We start from the raw sequence: 21,325 nt of genomic DNA, 5'->3' as shown, positions 1-21,325 counted from the left end.
GCTCTTATGCCTGAAACCAATCAAAAAGGGACATTGCTAATAAAAGTACATTTTAGGAATAAAAATTACAGAATGAAGGGGATTTAAAATATTGATGGCCAAATCAGGTTTCGGACTATAAGGGGCCATAAAATTAGGCTAGTAATCATGAAATCAAAAGTGGCTCTATAGTTGGACATGGTGGGGGCATGCCTGTAATCCCAGAGGGCTGGCTGGGAGGCTGAGGCAGGAGGATCGTGAGTACAAAGTCAGCCTTGGCAATCCAGCTGTATCAAAAAGGGATGGGGATGTGCTGAGGTTAAGCACCCCTGGATTCAATTCCTGGTACCAAAATAAAAAGATTTTAAAAAGTGGTTCCAGGGGCTGGAGTTAGAGCTCAGTGACAGGAAAATCCTACAAAATTCCTACTTAAACCAGTCACGTTGGGGCACACTTGTAATCCCAGTGAATCTAGAGGCGGAGACAGCAAGGTGCTAAGCAACTCAGTGAGACCCTGCCTCTAATAAAATACAAAATAGGGTTAGGGATATGGCTCAGTGGTCCAGGTCCCCCTGAGTTCAATCCCTGGTACCTCCTCCAAGCAAAAAAGAATGCTATGTAAAATAAAAACACAATCCAATTTTTCAAAAATGATTTTATTAATGGCAAATAAGTTGTCCATCATTCCTCCTTATATGCTTCCTCATTGGTTTTGTGGACACAGCTCTCTTGAACCTGCAATTAAAAGATCTGATTAATTCAAGACAAATTCTGATTTATGAAGTTCTCATTTATTTTTAAATAAACACCAATACCAACTGTTGAGTTTCCTAACATTTAAATCAAGGAATGTAGTATTAATCACAAACATGAATTTTGTTTTTTTGGTAGCACCCAAGATAGTAAGAATCATTCAACTTACCTACACACTTTGTCAAACGACTTGTGGTTTTCCTTCTTGGTTGGCCCATGCTGTCAATGTCTGGAGAACAAATATCTGATCCACCTACAATTAATACGGATTAAAAATATCATTTGCCACATTAACTTCTAAAAATAACATTTGCCATATTAATTTCTAAGTAGTTCATACATTTTTGTGTGTGTGGGCGAGGGATGCCAGGGATTGTACTCACGACACCTTGCACATGCTAAGCAAATGCTATACTACTGAGCTACATAGATTTCCCAGTCATTTTTTGAGACAGGGTCTTTCGATGTTGCTCAGGCTGGCCTCGAGCCTACCATCCTCCTGTCTCAAGCTTCCAAAAAAGTTCGGATTACAAGTGTGCATCACTGCACCCAGGTGTATCATGTAAACTTTATTCAGACACAGACAAGAGATGCATCTTTTGGCATAAGGTCCAAGCAATTTTAACTATTCATCAAATATCAAAAACCTGCCCCATACCAAAATTATTTTCTTACACTTTCTTCTCAGGTAATCATGGAATTTTCCCTCTTCCTACTAATTCTTCCATCTACTGCATAAAGTTTATGGAGATTTTATGAAAAACATTTACCCATCAATTCAAGCTCTTTTGGTAATCATTTGGTATTATATAAGCATGTATCTTTTTTTAAAATTTTTTAGTTGTTAATTGACCTTTATTTATTATACATGGTGCTGAGAATCAAACCCAGTGCCTCACTCATGCTAGGCAAGCAATCTACCAACTGAGCCACAACCCCAGCCCAGCATGTTATTTTTAAAATTTTCCTACTTTTATAATAAATATTCTACTTTATCATATCCCACCTGACCTGATCAAACCCCTGACCTCTCACATGTTAGGGAAGAACTGCACTACTGAGATACACCCCCAGTTGTCACACAATGTTCAAAATAGACAATACAAACAGAACAAGTCTCACCCTCTCCCATATTTCATTGGTTATTTTAACCAATGAAGATAAATCAAGCCCCAAAATCCACTAGAGGTTAAGGTTCCAAAGGACACTTACTTCAAGTGAATGAACATTCCAATATCAGCCAACATCAACCATTCTTACCTAAAGAATAATAAGAAAAAGTTAATATAAAAGACAAGGGTATAAAATAAAGGCTTGAAAATGCTAGTTAACTTCAAAATTTAAAGAGTAAAATTCCAGAGACAAAGATTGGGGTAAGTTACAGCATTAAAAAAATAGGAAGAAACTTCATGGGGAAAAAAATCTAAAATTATTTTTTGTGTAAGTACTAAGTAGACACCAGAATTAGAATGAAAACTGTATCTTCTTTTAAAATGCAAAAGTCTAACTCCTATTTTCACCAGTCTGAGCACAATGAAGTTTGACTGCAACCCAAAATATACTATCCCTTATGTGAAGGTATGTGACAACGTTCACCTCACCCAGTATTTTATTTATCAGCTCTCTTTTCATATGAAAGCACATACCCTGCTCCCCATTCAAGTATGCCTTTCATTCTCAGGTGGGCTAACCACCTTCAGCAGGAGTCCTCCAAGAGTGCCTTACCCACTTCCCACAGTACACAACACTGCAGTTGTTACCCTGCAATCCTATGTATTTGCCTTTTCTTTCCCCTCCAAGTCTTCACTGAGTTTTTAAGTTAGAGCAAGGAAGCTATGCCTTACTGGGACAGCAAGGAACCCAAGGTTTTCTGAGGGAGAAGACATTCCACCTTCACACTATATGCCTGGCAGGGCCACAGTGCACAAAACAGAAAGCTCAGCCTAATTCAAGTTCCAGGTTTTTCTTCCTCCCTGTATAATTACTGCCACAGGTATATGAAATATAATTCCCTGTTGCACATGTACCATCCATAAGGGATACTATATCGTTTTGCATTCTTCCCCAGTCTCCTGATTATTCCTGTCCTATTCTACGTCCAGCCCCCCTTTCACCTTAAAAAAACAAAAAAAACTTTTCAGCACTGGTGTTCAAAAGCAACATTTTATGGTTGATGGTTTACCAGCAACTGTGAGATTTCCACAGTTGAGTCTTAAAAATTGCCAATCATTATCTAGCAGCAATGACAGATGATTAGGAGCAGTCAAATCCTCTAATTCTTTCCCTAATAGGCAGCCATTTGAGAACTGCACTAGCTGACAGCACTGAAACAGTATCAGCTAAAGCCAAAACCAAGTAAAGGCCCAGAACAAACACCCCAGCTCTCTAAAACCTGTCCAGAATCATTAAGGGAAAGGCAGCAAATAATGCAGGACTGTGTAGATCATGTCACTGCAGCTGACAATGATTAACAATAGGAGACATGCAACCCCCATTAATGTTAAAAGTCCAAAACTAGTCACACGCATCCCTTTTATTAGGAAAATGAAGACTATTATGCGTTCTTTGTAGGTTTGCAACCTTGTGTGAAGAGTACCCATTGCATTTCTTTGATCTTTCAGAAAGCACCGGTATCTGTTCCAAGGGCCTAACAGTACGAAAATGCATTCTGGCATCACACCTCTGAACTCAAGAGTGTTCTCATTAAAAAGAAATTTTGGTTTGTTACAAGAAAAAAAGATTATGAAATACAATGCAAGCACCTCGGTATAGAGCGTTATTACTGAAACCCACTTAATTCCCAGCTTTTTGATTGAGTGCTTTTTCAAAAAGTCACTGTACTGAGATTCACAATTCATAGCTTCATACAAATTAAAACTAGTAAGAATAGATTTAAGTCAATGGTTTCTTTTCTGAAGTGCAAAAGCCGATTAATCAAGTTGAAGTAAGCAGAACAAAGCAAAATTAACCCCCACCCCAATGATGTTCCTTAAACCCATATATTATACCAAGTAGTTCTCTGAACATTGTTACTGACTGCTAAGAAATAAACCTGAGCTTTTAGTTCTGAACACCCAGTCACTAAACCACGGCAGCAAGCATTGGGCCACCGATTTAATGGATTATGACACAGGAAATCCCCCATGAGGGTTCTATGCAGTTTTAGTGGTACTCATGTCACTAACACTGAAAATTGTTTGATCTGCATTGTATTAATACGAAGAAACTAAACTAGTCACCAGTTGCTCTTTTATCTATCAGGAAAATCAGAAGTTGTTTGCTTGAATGAACTACAAATCTGTAGAGTACAAATCTGTCCCCACCCTGTGACTTACTTGCCAAAGAGCAAGCCATTTTTCTTGAGACAAATGAAAGAAAATTCTCATAGTTGTGAAGAGTTTTCACCGGCAATTATGCAAAGTAAACCAAACTTTCCAGTTACAGAGCAGAAAGCATTAAAAGCTGTTTCTCATGCATACTAGCTAAAAACCAGAGACCAGAGTTAAGTTGGATTGAGGTCTGGAACAACAGTCGATGCAAAGCTAAGCAACAAAGAAGGTGCTTTTTGAAGACTTATGTTTTCTTGTACCTAAACATTTTGGACTGTAACATCACATCCCTAAAGCTAAGGGAACCAAGTTCAAAAAGCTACTCTGAACAAATGCAGTCACTCTACAGAAAACGACGAAGTTTTATGATTGGGAATGATTCCCAACATGTATTCAACTATAAGCAAGTCACACCACCTTCCCCCAGGTTTAGAGTATAACCGTATTTAAACAAGTCACATAACTTGAAACTATTCACGTTAGATTCCCATCTAAGCCCAAGTTAGTAACAAAGGTGTTCCCATGAAACCCATTACAAAAAAAAAACCCTGCAGTTTAGTCTGAGTTCACTCAACTTGCAGAATAATTACCAAGATTACATAATGAAATTACTTATATTGCTGACCTTTGAGCAGGTCAGTTTGCTACAACAGAGACTAATTATCACATGCCATATGGATCCATGCTATATGGTCCATGTCAAGGTGCTAAAAGCACCCTACTTCCCTTCCCAAGTATGGTTTTGGTTCCCTCTTCCCCACACCACTGATGTGTTCCATGTTCTCTTCATTTACAATGCAACTATAGAAAACCACACAACTGAGTCAGATATACCAAGAATCAAGTTTGCACTTTTTATCTGAGAACTGCAACAGCACTGATTTCTGCCTAACAAATTACAGCTCTAACCCCAGACCCACGCAGTTTTGCTATAAGCTAGCTTTATCATACAAGTGTTAGGTGCTGCACTGTAATTTCATTGTCAGAAGTGTGATGTCAGAATGCCCACGGAATAAAAGTACATAGCAAGTCACCAAGTTAGATTATATTGCTTGTTACCTACCTGTATGCAGTCGGCAATGAGAATCTTGGAGCAAGCAGGAATACTACATCCGGGTCCTAATGTCCATTGCCATTTGCGGTACTACGTTCCTCACAGTTACGCACTGCAGAAATGCTGGCTAAATGCAGTTATGTAGCAGGCCACTACTTTAATAGTGCATAATTGCAGTCCAAGAACACCACAAAACATTCCGCCACAACTTAGTGGCTTGCCCAAGCCAAGTATCTAAAATTTTTTTCTGCCATAATATGCCACTTATAAAAATTGCACAGGCGTAACATTACAATTTCCCAAATTGTTATTTGTTTTTATCAGTGATATAACACATCTAAAAAGAGTGGTGGGGTTTATATTCTTAGGAGTTTAATGTTCTAGGCAAAAAGGATTGTTTTTCACTAAGTAATGTGAGCCAATGGGTTAAGTTTATATAGACACCTATGAAATACACTAGCATCTTCAAAGAGAATGCAGTTTTTAAAGATTTGGAGACATAAGGTTCAAAAACAAAATGTTCCTCTTAAAAATTATGAGAGAAAGGGAAGAGGAGGAAAATAGGGGCAGGATGTTTCTTTAAATGAGAAAAATGGCTAATACTTCCAAAATTATTACCTTCCATTTCCCACCCCAAGTTTCATCACTGACTTTTAGAAAACTACTCATTAAGATGATTTAAGTTCACATTAGGCTAAAAAACTATCATTTACATTGGAAGACTTATTGAAAGTCCATTTGAGTAGCTTTACAACCCTTGGTACACTGCAGTTTCCATGATAAAAGTCAAATGTTCAGTTTAAACTCAGCAACATTATTTGCTAAACAACATTTAAGCAATTCTACAGCCCTTAGTAGGCTATCAAAAGCCACAACTTTCAGGAGATTATTCATTAGCATCCTTCACCACTCTTCAAAGGTATAGTACTACCAAAAGCTTATTTTAGGGGTCTGTGCCAGCATCCCTTATAAAGAAAGGCATGTAATCTGAAAAATAAACTGAAACATTAATTTTATAGGCAGATTTTCCCATTTCCCCTCCAGCCCCCACCCACATACATTCAAGTTCACCCTCGTGGGTGTCCCATGAACACCCCTAACTTTCTTATCATTATAGAGTCCCCTACTATACAATTCAAATTGTAATGGACTACTTTCAAACCAACACCCTTGTTTCCATACACAAAATCCCATGTGTGCATCACCCATTAATGACTTGGGACAAAACTTCCTCCTTGGTAAAAGAACTATCCATTTCCAAATGTGTTCAGTGAATAAAATTAGCACGTTTTCTAAGGAGATTCTCTCCCTTAATTAACACACCATGTACCTGTCAGCCCTGCAACCAGAATTTGGTGACATGCTTTTTACACTTCAGTGTTTTACTTAGATAATTATCCTGTTTTCCTATGCAGAAAATACTCAGTTGTTTCAACAATAGGTCTCCTTTTGTACTCAAGGAACAATACTAAACTTCAGCATGGTAACAAAAGGTTTGATTTAGAATTTTTCTTTTGCCAATTAGCCCCAAGAACAGAGGTGAAAAGGATGAAGATATTCCAAAGTTCTATAATGTAGAGTTGAATGGAAACATAGCTAAGAACAAAGCTAAACCATTCAATTACTTTACCTACTGTTAGAAATTGTTCCTCTAACATATTTGCACTGGGAAATCAAGCTCCCACTGTACTGACAGACAACAGTAAACAATCTACTTTAATATTGAATCAAAAAGTCTTTCTAATGGAAGGAAATTCAATGAAGTTGACAATTAACTGACAACACCATCGAAACATTCCAAAGCTTTATGGTGGAAGGAAGGGGTATTTGTACTGTGTAGCATGAGCAAGTCACTGAGATTTAGTGCTACATCAAAAAGCAACTATCTAAAAACAGGTGAACAAATTTGTAAGAATGGTTATCTGCAACCCTATTTGTTATTAAAAGTCACCACTAGCTCTTAAGAAGAAAACCAAGATCTTTATAGTCTACAGATTTTTCCCAACAGAAGTAGCACAAGGTGTAAAAGTTAAAAAGACTATGAATGTAAATAGAACTAAACCCATTTTACAGTTAACTAAACCTTACTTTACTTTTTCAAGTTGAATTCTTCAAACTAAGCCCCAGCTTTATAAATCACTTGAAGTAATACATGAAAAGGCTTATGTTTAACAATCTTTAATTCAAATGTAAAAGTTCAATACAAGCCATTTGTAGGGCTTGGGATTTGTTGTTCTTTTAAAAACAAGAATAGGGAAAATGCGACAAAATGATCTTTCCACTTTTTTCAAAAACTTCCAAGGATAGATCATAGGGCCATAAAAGATCCATTAACCAAACCCACTTTCTCCCCCTACCAAGTCTTATACCCATTCCATAATCTTAATACATATTCCTGAATGAAGATTTACAGTTCAGCTTTGCTTACATAACCATTTAAAAATACTTAGCACCAGCTTGCTTCCTATAATGCCGAACAATCGTGAACTACTTCAAATCTGCATTTCTTCTTTTTAAAACAAGGGGGCAATTACTTGTAGAAAGCAATACTTAGCCTCCACATACATTTCCCAGAAATGGCATATGCCTGCCATTCAAAGGCCTCAACACTCTCATGCTTTCAAAGTGGAATACCTAGCCTAATGTGCATAGAAGCATGAATGGCAAAGTTGAAGATCAGTATTATAACTATTTTTCTATTTATTTGAAGCACAGTAAAAAAAAAATCGGTACACTTTGGAAATTCGGTGGCACAAGGTACACTGCCATTAACTTGAGGGACATTATACAGTTTAAAAAAAAAGAAAAAAAAAAAAGGAGAGAAAAGAAAAAGTAAAAAGAAAAAACTTTTCTCCTGTTTCAAACACTGCATTACATAATTTTACCTGCCCAAACAGACCATTTACAAATATTAGGTCAATAAACTGCTAACATCCATAAAAAGGTAGCTTTCTTACTAAAATGCAAGAATTTAAAAGTGGTATCTAAACAAGAAAAGACAAAAACAAACTGGAATGAAAGCCTAGATATCACATCTAAAATCGGGGTTTTTTGTTTGGGCCTTCATACTCTTCTCTCCCTCTACCATATCCTGCTGGAGTTCCAGGGCCCATTCCTCTAGGACCCTGTCCACCCACAGGCCCCGCACCTCCCTGCCCAAAGCGCTCAGTACGCTATTGGAACAGTAATCAACAGTTCATTATATGTAGTTGATGTCCATGTGTGTTAAGTAAATATTTTAGAAGGTTCCGTAGTCAACGTTCGTCGATACAATCACCAATGAGTCGATCCACAGGTACCGGGAACATAGAAAGGAAAAAAGGGTAATTTGAAAATTAGTTTACGATAATACATGCCTTGTGGTATGTTCCCACTTGAGCCATTCTCATACACCTGTTTCAAAGAACAGATCTTCCCTGTAGTGCTAAAAAATTTAAGAATTAGTGCAGATGTGAAAATCCATTCCAAAATGCGTTCTAAGAAATTTCACATCAGATTAATCCAATGAAAACTTGCAAACTCTCACTTTCAGGGTATGAACAGAAAATTTACTCTCCAAGTAAGCCTAACAAGCCCATCCAGACAGAGTCAATTCACTCAATGAAGTGACAAGACCTACTCACCAGTCAGTGGCATGTGCTGCTTAAGAAACCTTGTGCTTTTCAAGATCTTAAGACACATCTGCTAAGTTGCAGAAATCTTAAAAGGTTGAAAGTTTTAATAAAATGCTACCAGACTACAAAAAGAAAAGGCATAAAAAAACTAATAGATTTAGTCACTTAACCGGCACAGTAACTTGATCAAAAACTTGTGTTGCCATATTCTCACAGGTACACCACCTTCAGAGCCATCACTATAAAACCAGAGACAATTATGTTCACTTTCACAGTACTATTCTGCATTGTTGCAAACATACAGCCCACTAACAGCCCAACTTTTCCCTGAGGTCTTTAAAAAGTACACTGAAACCTTGCTATGAATCCATGCTTTAGAAATTTTAAAAGGCTCCACAAACAGTTTAACACCAAGCTAAAGTGACTGCAATAAAGCAGTGAGTAGGTTTTAGGTACTTCTCGACTTGAAATGTTATGTACCCAGACAGCAAGACTCTATAGGAAGGTAAGCATAGCAGTCTATTCTGTCTTAAATTCCATTTAAAATAGCCCACTTACTCAGTTTTATTCCAAAGAAAAGTCCTAAAATGATTTATTACGATTTAGCTGCTCTGTGCCTATATATATAATTTCACCTTCTCCCCCAATACTGTAAAACTACTTGGGAAATCCTCTTGAAAAATTTTTAAAATTGTGTACGGTTTTTACATATTATACTTTATCTCAAAGAGATGAAGATTTGGGGGGTTTAAGATTGTTATTAGAACAGCTAAAAATTCTAGTACTTAGCCACATAGAACCTGAACTGTGGGAACATCATATCAAATTTGAGTCTACAAATTTAATACGTACCTAAACTGTTTTTTATGAAGCTTAAATACCAAAACATTACCCAGTTTTTAAAATTCAGCTGGATAAAACTAATGGTATATTTAACACAACCATCAATTTAGAGTTGTAACTTTGTCAAAAAGCCTTAGATATATTTTAAGTAGATAAAGTCTCATATTAAATTCTAAAGTTTCTATTGATAAAAATTATGTGAGCCACATACTGCAGCGCATCTCTGCCAAAAGCCCATAGGAAAACTAAATCTGATTCAATCAGCTATGAAAATGTACTCTTTTCTAAGCCCACCAAAATTCAGAACTGAGGATTTGTAAAGCCCTAATACAGCCACTCATCAATTTACTTGACTGTTCTAAAGCATCTGACAGACTATCCATATAGCTAACATAATAGCATCAAGAAGGTTGAGATCAAATGCACACAATTAGTATGCTTAAATTTATTGTTGACTTTTGCTACCCTGTAGCAAAATAGAGATGTCAGTTTATTTTAGAAGGTGTACCTACAAACAGACCCAACAGGTGGGAAACGACGAGTCAAAACACTAAACAATTCTCTTTCATGGGATAGAAGCCACACCACATATAGGTCAAAGTTCTACATATCACTAAAACATGCCTAAAGCTACAAACTACAAGGCTGATTCCCATTTATGGCAAATACCAGCTTAAAGAATGACAGTTTGCCATGTGATTACCCTCAATTGAGTGTATAGAATAATCATACATTACCTAACAAAGAATTTGGATTTGCCATGCACTGGGGTTCAAAAGTGCACAAGCAAAAAAGTGGAAAACACCTACATGTACTTATTGCCAAAGATAACTCCACATACTACTAACAGCATTGACTCCTCATTGGCAACCGTGTTTAGGTTACCACACAAGAGTTCTTCTGTGTTGCCAAAGTATTCCTCAAAATTATATATATACATGATAGGGAGAACTAAAAGAGGTCCAGTCACCTACTTAAAACAACAACAAAAAAAACACACACATTAAGTCATGAAAATGAGAATTTCCTTTGTACTACGTCCCACAGGATACATTACCATGTCGCTTCCCATCATGGAACCACTCATAGTTGCTGGTGGAACTCCAGGATTAGCTTCATAACCTATGCCACCACCACCACCTAGAGGTGGAAATTTCTGGCCTCCTGAACCATAGGGATCTAGGAAACAGAAAGAGTGATTAGGATTCCACCACAACACTGCTCTCTGGTAATAAAGTTGACTTAAATTTTCATGCTTACCTCCCATGTTCATTGCTCCTCCACCACCCATTCTCATGTCTCTTTCTCTCTAACAGAAAAAAAAAATTTAATTCACCTATGCAACAAGCACATTAAGAAAGTTTAAGACTTAAGAACTGTAAGGTTCAGAAGGCATTTTTCTTTCAACTAAAGTATTAAAAAAAAAAAACTGAAAACTAGCTATTTCCTATTATCAAAAGAACTGATAAAACAAAAAAAACACCATAACCTTCCAGTTCAATCATCTTCGGGCCCATACAAAGAATAGGAAAAACAAGAACCATCGCAATCAAACATAGTACAGTTGTTTAAAAAAAGAAAAAAAGAAAGAAAAAGTAATCACTAGATTGGCCAAATCAAAAAAAAATATATATATATATACATATATAACTACTTGAGGGGGGGGGCCTGGCTTTACCGGGGAATGAACTCTGGGGCACTTGACCACTGAGCCACATTCCCCAGCCCTGTTTTGTATTTTATTTAGAGACAGGATAGGATCTCACTGAGTGCCTTACAGCCTCACTGTTATGGCTGGCTTTGAACTCATGATCCTCCTGCCTCAGTCTCCCAAGCCACTGGGATTATAGACATGTGCCACTGCCCATGGCCAACATTTTAAGGTAGACTATACTGTGTTTTTTTTTTTTTTTTATTCAACTGAGTCAAATTTCACCTTAGGTACCTACAAGTTCTATAAACAACTCCCTAGAATGCCAACAAACCCTAACTTACTGGATCCATGTAGCCCATCCGGCTATAACTTTCTTCTCTTTGGCGTCTCATTTGTTCTTCCATCTCACGTTGGCGAATCATCATCTCTTCCTCCCTTCTACGTCGTTCCTCCTCTTGCCTGAAAACATAATCAAGCGTAAGCCAAAGTATCAACCTCATCTTTTAAAATCTAATTTGAAAAAAAGCTGGTAGTAATATGTCTAAGAGCCTTAGATGGTGTAAGAACACAGTAAAATAGATAGATAGATAGATACATACATACATAAATAAAGAGTTGGGGTTGTGGCTCAGTGTCAGAGTGCCTGCCCAGCATGTGTGAGGCACTGGGTTCACTCCTCAGCACTGCATAAAAATAAAGGTATTCTGCATCCATCTAATCCTTACAAAAAAAAAATCCATTCCAAAAAATAAGCAAACATGGGCTGAGGTTGTGGCTTAGTAGTAGAGCATCCGCCTGGCCCTGGGTTCAATCCTCAGCACCACATAATAAATAAAGGTATTGTGTCCAACTAAAAAATAAATATTAAAAAAAAAATAAGCAAACAAAACAAACTCCCCACAAAGGTCTAGAGAGTGAGGCTCAGAGCTTAAAGGCACAACATTAGACATTGTGGCGCAAAAAAACATATATACACACACAGAAAACTTGATATCCTTACATTTGATTTTGAGCACTGATACGTATCACCTGAAAAATTGAGTACACTGTTTCCTAAATGTCAGACTATGAGTACAAAAACAAAGAATCAACAGTATTTTACCTCAATTGCATTTCTTTACGTTTCTGCATTTCTTGATTGTGAAGTTCTTCCATTCGTCTTAATTCTTCCTGGCGTCTCATCAGATCTGAACATTAGAAAGTATTATTTTGGTATCACATTAATAAGATCCTGGTAACTCAATAAACTGATCCTACCAATAAAATCCGGAAGGCCTTTACCTTGGCGCAAAAGATTTGCCTGATGCTCATGATAGGCATCTTCCATTTCACTTTCCAACTTGTCTTTTGCATCCTTCATGTTTTTTTCAACTTGTTCCCTTTGCTGTTTTTCCATTTCATCCAAGGACTTCCACCTCTGAGAATATTCATACTCAAACGTGCCATGCTGAGCAAAGCGAGGTGGCGTTTCTCTCTCCCTGATAACACAATATTTAAACATGAACCATTTTGTGGATTTGTAAAGGCAATATTACTTGTTCCACTTCCAAAAAAAAAAAAAATCTTTGACTAGGGAAGTAGCTCAGCTGGTAGTAGAGCATCTGCCCAACATGTACACTGGGTTTGGTCCCCAGCACTGCAAAAAAAAAAAAAAAAAAAAAACTTTGATCTTTTCCCTAGCCTATCACTTGCTAAAAACGAAGATTAAAAACTACATCCCCGGGGTTGGGGCTGGGGCTCAGCGGTAGCGCACTTGCCTGGCATGTGTGAGGCACTGGGTTCAATTCCCAGCACGACATATAAATATATAAAGGTCTATTAACAACTAAAAAATTAAAAAAAAAAAAAAAAAAAAACCAACTAACTACTTCCTCATCCTTCTTTCTATTTCCTGCATCCCTTATTCTCTCATTCTGTTCTTCCTACTCATAACAGTCAGTTATAACAATTTAATAAAGAGTAAGAAACTAAGATGTAAAATAAAAACAAAAAGGGACACAATAACAAAATTTGGAAGACAAATTCTGCCTTCCACATTTCCTAATGTTTTCCTCTAGCCAAATTCCTTACCCAGGCTTGTATTTTCCATCCATGAAAACGCATTTCATGCAACTGTAAGCACATGACAGGATTGCATGTGAAAGTACCTACATTAAAAACAGTCATTTAAATGACAGCTTTGAAACCTAACTTTCCAAACTTAAAAGCCAGCCTCAGCAACCTAGCAAGGCCCTAAATAACTTAGCAAGACCCCAGCCTCAAAACAAAAAATAGGGCTGGGAAGACAACTCAGAGATAAAAGCACCCCTGGGTTCAAATCCCCAGTACCCCACCCGCAAATTTCATATCTTTTAAGCAAAACCGGAAAAAATTACTAGAGCAAGTTTCCTTTTCAACTTACTTTTGATACATTGGATTCTTCTGTGCAAGTTTCTCAGGAAGACCATCTTCATCATCTAATTGTTCAAGTGGTTCCACAATGACTGGACGAGGAGTTCTAATAACAAAAATGGTTCATCTCAACTTTGTTCCAGACTTTTAATAGAACATCCTTGTAAGTTGTAACAAATAAGAAATGACTAGAGTAAACCAGAGACAACTTACGTTGTCAGTAGGAAAACACCTTCACTGCATCTTTCAAATGCTTTTCTTGCTGCTGGTTTAGAAGCAAATTCAACAATGCCTTTCCCTGTAGATCTACCACGATCATCCACAATTACAACAGCCCTTTCAATAGGACCAAACTGGCTAAAGGCTTCTTCCAACAGTTCATTGGAAACATAAGGTGAAAGATTACGAACAGAGAGGGCAGCAGCATGTGTGGCAAAGCGAACCCGAAGCTGTCTACCTCTCATGGGTGTATCATCAAGTTCAGCTTTGGCAATTTCAGCCAAGGCTCTAGATTCCTGCAAATATTAAAACATTCACGTTAATGGCTTCATAACTGGCTAATGCTCATTTTCAAACTGTTATAAACCAAATTTCTACTTCTTCCAACTCAGTTCAAATGTTACCCTCAGGTAGCCCTCCCGGACACCACTAGGGGTAGTACTTAAATACCTTACCCACCCGACCACCTTTCTTCTCTTAGGTACCAACAATTACTCACTCTACAGAATATTTTTTTGAATGAACAATTTATTCTATCTGGTTTTGCGTTCTGCAAAAAACAAAAGCAAAGAAAACCCATCTTTTAATTCTACATATAATAAATTATACTCACAAGTTTAATAAATCCGAATCCTTTGCCTTTATTGATAAAAACTTCTCCTGGTTCTCCGTATTTTGCAAATAGTCTTTTGAATTCATCCTCTGTGATATCAGCGGGGAGATTCCCAACAAACAATCGACAACGCTGTGTGTAGGTTTTCTCTCCAGGCCTCCTCAAGAGAGACAAGTTAGCTTTAAACCCCTAATGAAAAAAAGGAAATCAATTTTCAGACACCAGTGACCTCTGCAAATTGAAAACCATGACAAATTCTTGCATTTTCTGAACTGCATGTTTTCTGGTCCGCTAGAGACGCAATCATGTCGTACATATATATCTGTGTGATTTCCGGCATAATCACTGCCCTATCATTAAAAAGGGTATCTAACAATCCAGAATGCTCCTGAAAACGGAAGCCCTCTACAAACACGTACATATACACTGATACATATATATCATGCCGACAGTTTTTTATCTAAATCGTAGGAGACAAACACGGTTTTTATCTAAATCGTAGGAGACTAAAACCGTGACAGTAGCCCGATTCTCTACAACCCTACACCTCCCGACGTGCCCTACACTGGATCCAAGGCTCATCACCGGCACCAGACGCGCGGGCAGCCAATCTCCCCGCGGAACAGAGACCTCGACGCCGCGCGCCCGCCGGGACGCCCCGCCCCCGCGCGCAGGCGCCCTTCCGGCCGCCGACAAAATGGAGGCTCGCGCGGCGACGGGGGGTGGGGGGCGCCGCCATCTTAGGGGAACCGACGGGTGGCTGCTGGAGACTCACCTCCGAGTCGGAGATCTTCTCCTCGCTGCGGCCGCCGGGCCCGCCGGGCGGGGGACCCTGGTGGTGCTGCTGGTGGTAGGGAGGGTGGTGCTGGCGGCCCCCACGGGGCTCCCCGCCTCCTCGGTGCGGCGGCTTGGGGTGGCCCCCGGGAGCACTCAGGCCCGGGCCGCCGCCGGGCTTCGGCCCTCCAGGAAGCTTGCCACCTTTGGGGCCTCCGGGTCCCGGGCCCTGCTTAGGCCCGGGGCCCGGGCCGCCCGCAGGTGGAGGCGGCGGGCCGCCGGCCTGGGGGGGAGTGGTCGGGACGCCGCTGCTAGGCGGCGCGGGCGGAGGCGCTCCCGGTGGGGCGGAGGTGACGGCGGGCGGCGGGGTCGGGGTGGGACCCGGTCCCGGCGGGGCCCCAGTGGTCGGGGGAGTAGCGGGCGGGGCAGAGCCGGAGGCCGGAGGCGCGCTGCCTACTCCGGTAGCGGGGCCGGGCCCCTGAGGAACCACGGGCTTGGACGAATCCTGCGGCGGCGGTGGCGGCTGCTGGTGCGGTGGCTGGTGCGGCGGCGGCTGCTGATGCGGCGGCGGCTGCTGTGGCGGCGGCGGCTGCTGCTGCGGCGGCGGCTGCTGCTGCTGCTGCTGGTGCGGAGGCGGCGGCGGAATCGGGGGCTTAGGGCCGCCTGGGCCTGGGCCCATGGGGCCGCGGTTCTGATTGAGGCCCATGCCGGGCGGCGGAGAGCGGAAATCGTGGAGACCGCCACGGCCACCGCCTCCTCCGCGACGGTGGAAACCGCCACCGCCACCGCCGCGACTCCGGAACCGATCCCGAGACATGTCTGTGATCAAGGGGCGGTCGAGGCAGAAACGAAGAAGACGCTCGGGGAACGTGGAGGCCACCTTGCTTCGCACAAAATGGCGGATGACACAGGCGGCGCGCCGCCTTTGTCCTCCTCTTATATAGGCCAGCTTGCCACAGCCCCGCCTACGCCTCGATCGACTGCGGCAATAGCCAATTGCCTGTACGGTACTTGATGACACTACGTTACGAACCATAAATCTTTCCCATTGGCTCCGGGGTGAGAGGCGGGAGGCATGGAGGGGGGGTGAAGTTTCCAGCTGGCCAATGAGCGTAGAAGGAGTTGGCTCTAGGCCACTGTGATTTGCTGTGAGAAATTTGAATGGCTATCCCAGGTCAATTTTTCTGTGAAAGCAAATAACCAGGGCCTTAGCAGCTCTTTGGGAGACAGGCATTAGAGGTCTCCTTTCTTCCTTGTTTACCTTTAGGAGTGGTCAGCTATTCTTGCCCAAAAAGACATATGTTCTTTGTTTGAAAGTTAAGTTCAGTACACACTATCTACCCTTATCTCATGCTGAGCATTAGAGAAAATTTACCGGTTTCATACTCAACTATTACTGATTTTTACTTGGAAAACTCATAGGAATACTGTATAAAAAGTTTGCATTAGGCTGGAGTGGGTGTGTAAGCTTTGTTCAAAAAAAAAAAAAAGAAGCGGTGTGTGTGTGTGTGTGTGGTGGAGATTGAACCCAGGGCCTTGCACACTACAATTGAAACACACACACACACACACACACAGCCTTTTTAAATTTTATTTTGAAACAGGGTCAACAGAGTCTTGCTCAACTGCCCAGGCCGACCTGGAACTTGGTGATCCTCCTGCCTCAGCTTCCCCAACAGCTGGGATTACAGGCACGAGCCACCACTCTTGGCTAGCCATAGCTTTCGATACTGCTCCTAGTTACTACCACATATTGACCTTTTGGGAGATATTTCCTCAGTGTTAGCTCCTTGTCTTCCTTTCTGTTTCTGCTCATCACCCAGTATCCATGTGGATGACCCACCAAGCACTCTGTCAATTCTTTATCTTCTCACCGCTAGCAATTTTTTCTTCTATCCCGTTTTAGTTTTCTACTCCCCCATCCTCTGCACATCCTCCTAGTTTTATTATTCCCAATAACTACACCATATCTATAATCTATAGTTCAAGCATCCCTCTCACTTATTACTACTTCTTTTTTACTTCTGACTCACAGTAGTAACCTCATGACATTTGGAGCTCATCAAATCCTCCAAACCGCTGGGGAGTGGGGTGGGGCAGGGCACTTCTGTAATCCCAGCAACTTGAGAGACTGAGGCAGGAGAATCACAAGTTCAAAGCCATCCTCAGCAATTTAGTGAAGCCTGAGCAAGTTAGCAACACAATCACAAAAAAAAAAAAAAAAAGGACTGGGGATGTAGCTCAGTGGAGAGCTATAATCCCAAGACCAAAAATATAATAAAAATTTTTTAAAGGATTAGGGATGAAGCTCAGTAGTAAAGCACCCCTGACTGGACACCTAATACTGCAAAAAAAAGCAAAAACAATAAATTAAAAACCTCCAAACCATTAAATGTCTTACCTTTACATGTTATAATTGCCTAAAAACACATAAAATTCTTATTTTCTTTATCTATTAAACTGATGAAACCTATGGTGAACATGGTGGCACATGTCTATAATCCCAGGCTGAGGCAAAAGGATCCCAAGTTCAAAGCCAGCCTCAGCAACTTAGTGAGACCCTATCTCAAAATAAAAAATAAAAAGGGCTGGGGATGTAGCTCAGTGGTTAAGCATCCCTGGGTTCAATCCCCTGTACAAAAAAATAAATAAATAAAATAAAACCTGGTATAACCTGAATCCTAGTTGAATCCAACAATTCACCATCTTTAATGAGACCTGAAGCTTTCACATTATATTCTTGCCCATAAACCTCAGAAGGGCATGAGATTTTACCTGACAATCTTACTGCATTTCTCTAATAAATTCACTTTTCCACTTCCAAAGATGTTTTTTCCCCTTGCTTTCTCTTCAAAACCCTACACTTTCTTCTCTTATTCCTTCATAACAACCTCTCCTCATATTTCCTTCCGAAAATAGGAGTCATTAGAGAGGAATATTCCCATCTAAATGGAAAGTCACAAACCTGCTTGCATTTGCCTTAATTTCTCTATTTTTCTTCCTGATACTGTGAAAGATATGTTTTTTGTCCCCTTGTGCTATGGATTCCACCCACTCTAGCCTTCTCAAGGTTTTTTCTTTATGGTATTATGGTTACTTCTGTTGGATCATTACCATCCTAAAAATAAATAGGGCTGAGGATGCAGCATAATGGTAGAGCACTTACCTAGCAAGTGTCAGATCCTGATATCCATCTCAGGCACTACAAAAAAAAAAAAAAAAAATCCTTCCCTTTATCCTATCCTCCCACTTCTTAGCTCCTCTTTGCAATAAGACTTCTAAAACAAGTTGTATATATGCATGGTCTCTAATTCATTACTTCCATTTCCTCTTTAATGCATCCTCTTTACACCATTCTGCCTAAAATGTTATCAATGATATGAACAGTCCCTGTTTGCCAAATCATTCATATATATATATATATATATATATATTTTTTTTTTTTTTTTTTTTTTTTTTGTACTGAGAAGCGAACCCTGGGGTACTTTACCACTGAACTACATCCCATTTTGTAGTGTTGTTGTTGTTGTTGAAGTGTTGTTTTTTTTTCTCCTTCGTTTTTTTAAGTTTTGAGACAAGGTCTCACTAACTTGCCAAGAGTCTTGCTAAATTGCTGAGGTTGGCCTTGAACTTGTGATCCTCCTGTCTCGGCCTCCAGAGTCACTGGAATTACAGGTGTGCACCCCCAATAAACACTTCTCTACATTGGTCTCCTTTTACCCTTTGGCAACATTCAACAACAATGGCACTCTGTCACAAAACACTTCTCCACTTGCCTTCTGTGGCACTGCACTTCTTAAATTTTTTTCCTACCTTACTGATCATTTCTTCTCCTCCCTGGTAGGACCTCTAAATGTTGAGGTATTTCAGAGCTCAGTTCTGGACCTTCTTTAACAATGCTTTCTCCTTGCCTAGATAACCTATTTACAGACTCAAACACCATCTAAATGTTGAAAATATCCAAATTTATATTTCCAGAGTAGGTGTCTCCTCTGAGTTTCCAACTCAGACATTCAATTACCTATTAGATATCTCCACTCAGTTGGCATATCAGATTTAGTATGTCCAACCTAGAGCTCTTGATTGTATTAACCTAACCTATTGCTCTCCCAAAACTCCTCTGGAATAAAAAATACCATCACTCAGTTATTCAAAACAATTTCATAAAATCCAAAAATCTGTTCAATCTCCAAAGTATTTCTTGTATCCATTTACTTCTCTTCACGTTTACCATTACATCCCAATCTTTCCCACCTGTCTCTTATCTAAACTATTGCAACCATTTATTGTCTCCAGTAAAAACACACACACACACATACAAAAAATCAAATGTCATTTGCTTCCCCTACTTAAGGCCTTCTGTGCTTCTATTGTTCTTAGGATAAGAATCCAAACCCAATCTACAAGGCCTGACTTGATCTGATCTCTGCCTTCTTCCCCAGTCTTAACTGTAGTTCCCTCCCATCCAAGCTCACAAAGCCTCTGTCTGTTTTGAAGTTAAGATTTATCAAGTGTCTTCATCTGCATGCTTTGATGTGCAGTGTGCTATGGAACAGAACCCAGGGCCTCTCCTACAAACTCTCTGCAGTGGAGCCACTCCCATCCCCAGTTCTATCTGAAGGCTTTTGGCCTTAGGTTGTTTGTACTTGCTGTTTACTCAGCTTGAGGTGTAGCCCGGACTCCTTTTTTCAGTTACTTTCCCTTCTTCCTTCTATCTTGGCTTGATCGCTCAAAGAAGTCTTTGCTGCCAATCATCACATCTCAACTAGGCCTTCCCTCTCTTTTACACCATCTGGTATATGATGTACATGAAAAATTTCTTAACAATTTGTATGTATCTTTTTAAAAAATTTTATCTAATTGCTTATTTATTGTGGTACTAAAGATTGAACCCAGGGCCTTCCATATTCTAGATAAGTGATATACCACTAAGCTACATCTCCAGCCCTCTTGTCACCAGATTTTCACTAAGTTTCCCAGGCTGGCCTCAAACTTGATGATCCTCCTCCTCCAGCCTCCCAAGTAGCACTGCACCCAACTACATTTCTTTTGTGAGACAGCGTCTCTCTGTTTCTGCACTTGTCTATTGTTTGGCCCCCATTTGTTTTTTTGTTTTGTTTTGTTTTGTTTTGTTTTTTAAATATTTATTTTTCAGTTTTCAGTGGACACAACATCTTTATTTTATTTGTATGTGGTGCTGAGGATCGAACCCAGCACCTCGTGCATGCCAGGCGAGCACGCTACCGTTTGAGCCACATCCCCAGCCCTGTTTGGCCCCCATTTGACTCCTGTCTGGGTTCTTAAAGACTGTACCAATGATACTTCACACTAGAACAGAAAAACTTAATAATTGTTGAATTAATGAATGAAAGCATAACAGTGAAGAACAAGCTCTGGTTCTGTCTCCTGGGTGATGTCCCAAGATCCTTCACTTTCTGTTTCCTGCTGTACAGGGGACTGAACCCAGGGCTTCACTCTTGCTAGGCAAGTGCTCTACCACTTACATCCCCAGCCCTTTTTATTTATTTATTCATTTATTTATTTAATTTTTTTGGAGACACGGTCTCGCTAGGTTATCCAGGTTGACCTCAAACTTTCAATCTTCCTGCCTCAGCCTCCAGGACCCTTCACCTTTTTTCTGACATGCTTCCTAAGAGTACACCCGCTTTGGGGAAGTCCTAAAGATTATATAAAGTGTTTAGTACTTTCTTTTCTTTTTTCTTTTTCAAGTATCACAATGATCATTGATACAACAAATAAATCAGGACACGAACATGACTTGATTAAAATAAGTAATTTCATTAGTATAATAAGAGTGACTGATTCATATTTTCACCATTTGTTTCACACCCACAGAAGTGTTTAGTACTTTCTAAGTGCTCAGTAAAGACTAGTTATTGTTATTAACAAATAAGTGACAGACCTTTAAAGACAGCTGAGTGTTACTGCCCAGATGACAAAAGGAGTTCATTAATAAAAGTATAGTTAGTATATTCTAGGAAATTTGTAGTATTTGTAAAAGAAAGTTATCCTTGAATTTAACACTAAAGTAAAAGAATGACGCATAACAAGTAAACAGGGGTCTTTTAAGAATTCTAGGAT

General features: G+C 39.9%; 1 protein-coding gene across 2 annotated transcripts; it reads right to left on the bottom strand.

Moving 5' to 3' along the window:
- Positions 1–619: 619 nt before the first annotated feature.
- On the bottom strand, positions 620–16,156 carry Sfpq (splicing factor proline and glutamine rich). Of its 2 annotated transcripts, XM_046468747.2 has the most exons (12): positions 15,225–16,156; positions 14,450–14,638; positions 13,831–14,132; positions 13,628–13,723; positions 12,508–12,704; positions 12,329–12,413; positions 11,568–11,685; positions 10,833–10,881; positions 10,630–10,751; positions 1,945–1,992; positions 902–985; positions 620–714 (listed from the first exon to the last, which is right to left on the bottom strand). In XM_046468747.2, exons 1-10 carry the CDS (start codon positions 16,038–16,040, stop codon positions 1,969–1,971), a joined length of 1,998 nt encoding a protein of 665 aa, XP_046324703.1. In that variant the 5' UTR covers positions 16,041–16,156; the 3' UTR covers positions 620–714; positions 902–985; positions 1,945–1,968. The 2 variants fall into 2 exon arrangements, with proteins under 2 accessions (XP_046324703.1, XP_046324702.1); XM_046468746.2 differs by lacking the exons at positions 620–714; positions 902–985; positions 1,945–1,992 and adding an exon at positions 7,278–8,288.
- Positions 16,157–21,325: the final 5,169 nt, after the last annotated feature.

This window comes from Marmota monax, unplaced genomic scaffold, assembly GCF_021218885.2.
Source record: "Marmota monax isolate L192 unplaced genomic scaffold, Marmota_monax_Labrador192_F-V1.1 WCK01_AAM20220418_F8-fsc00008, whole genome shotgun sequence".
NCBI lineage: Eukaryota > Metazoa > Chordata > Mammalia > Rodentia > Sciuridae > Marmota > Marmota monax.
Note: the sequence above shows the minus strand (reverse complement) of the source record. Positions and strands in the feature narration are given on the sequence as shown.

Coding starts and splice junctions, on each gene's coding strand:
- Sfpq (XM_046468746.2), bottom strand. CDS start 16,040: ATGTCTCGGGATCGGTTCCGGAGTCGCGGCGGTGGCGGTGGCGGTTTC. Junction 14,133..14,449: donor GATTCGGATTTATTAAACTT/GTGAGTATAATT, acceptor TAATATTTGCAG/GAATCTAGAGCCTTGGCTGA. Junction 10,752..10,832: donor AGGAGCAATGAACATGGGAG/GTAAGCATGAAA, acceptor TCTGTTTCCTAG/ATCCCTATGGTTCAGGAGGC.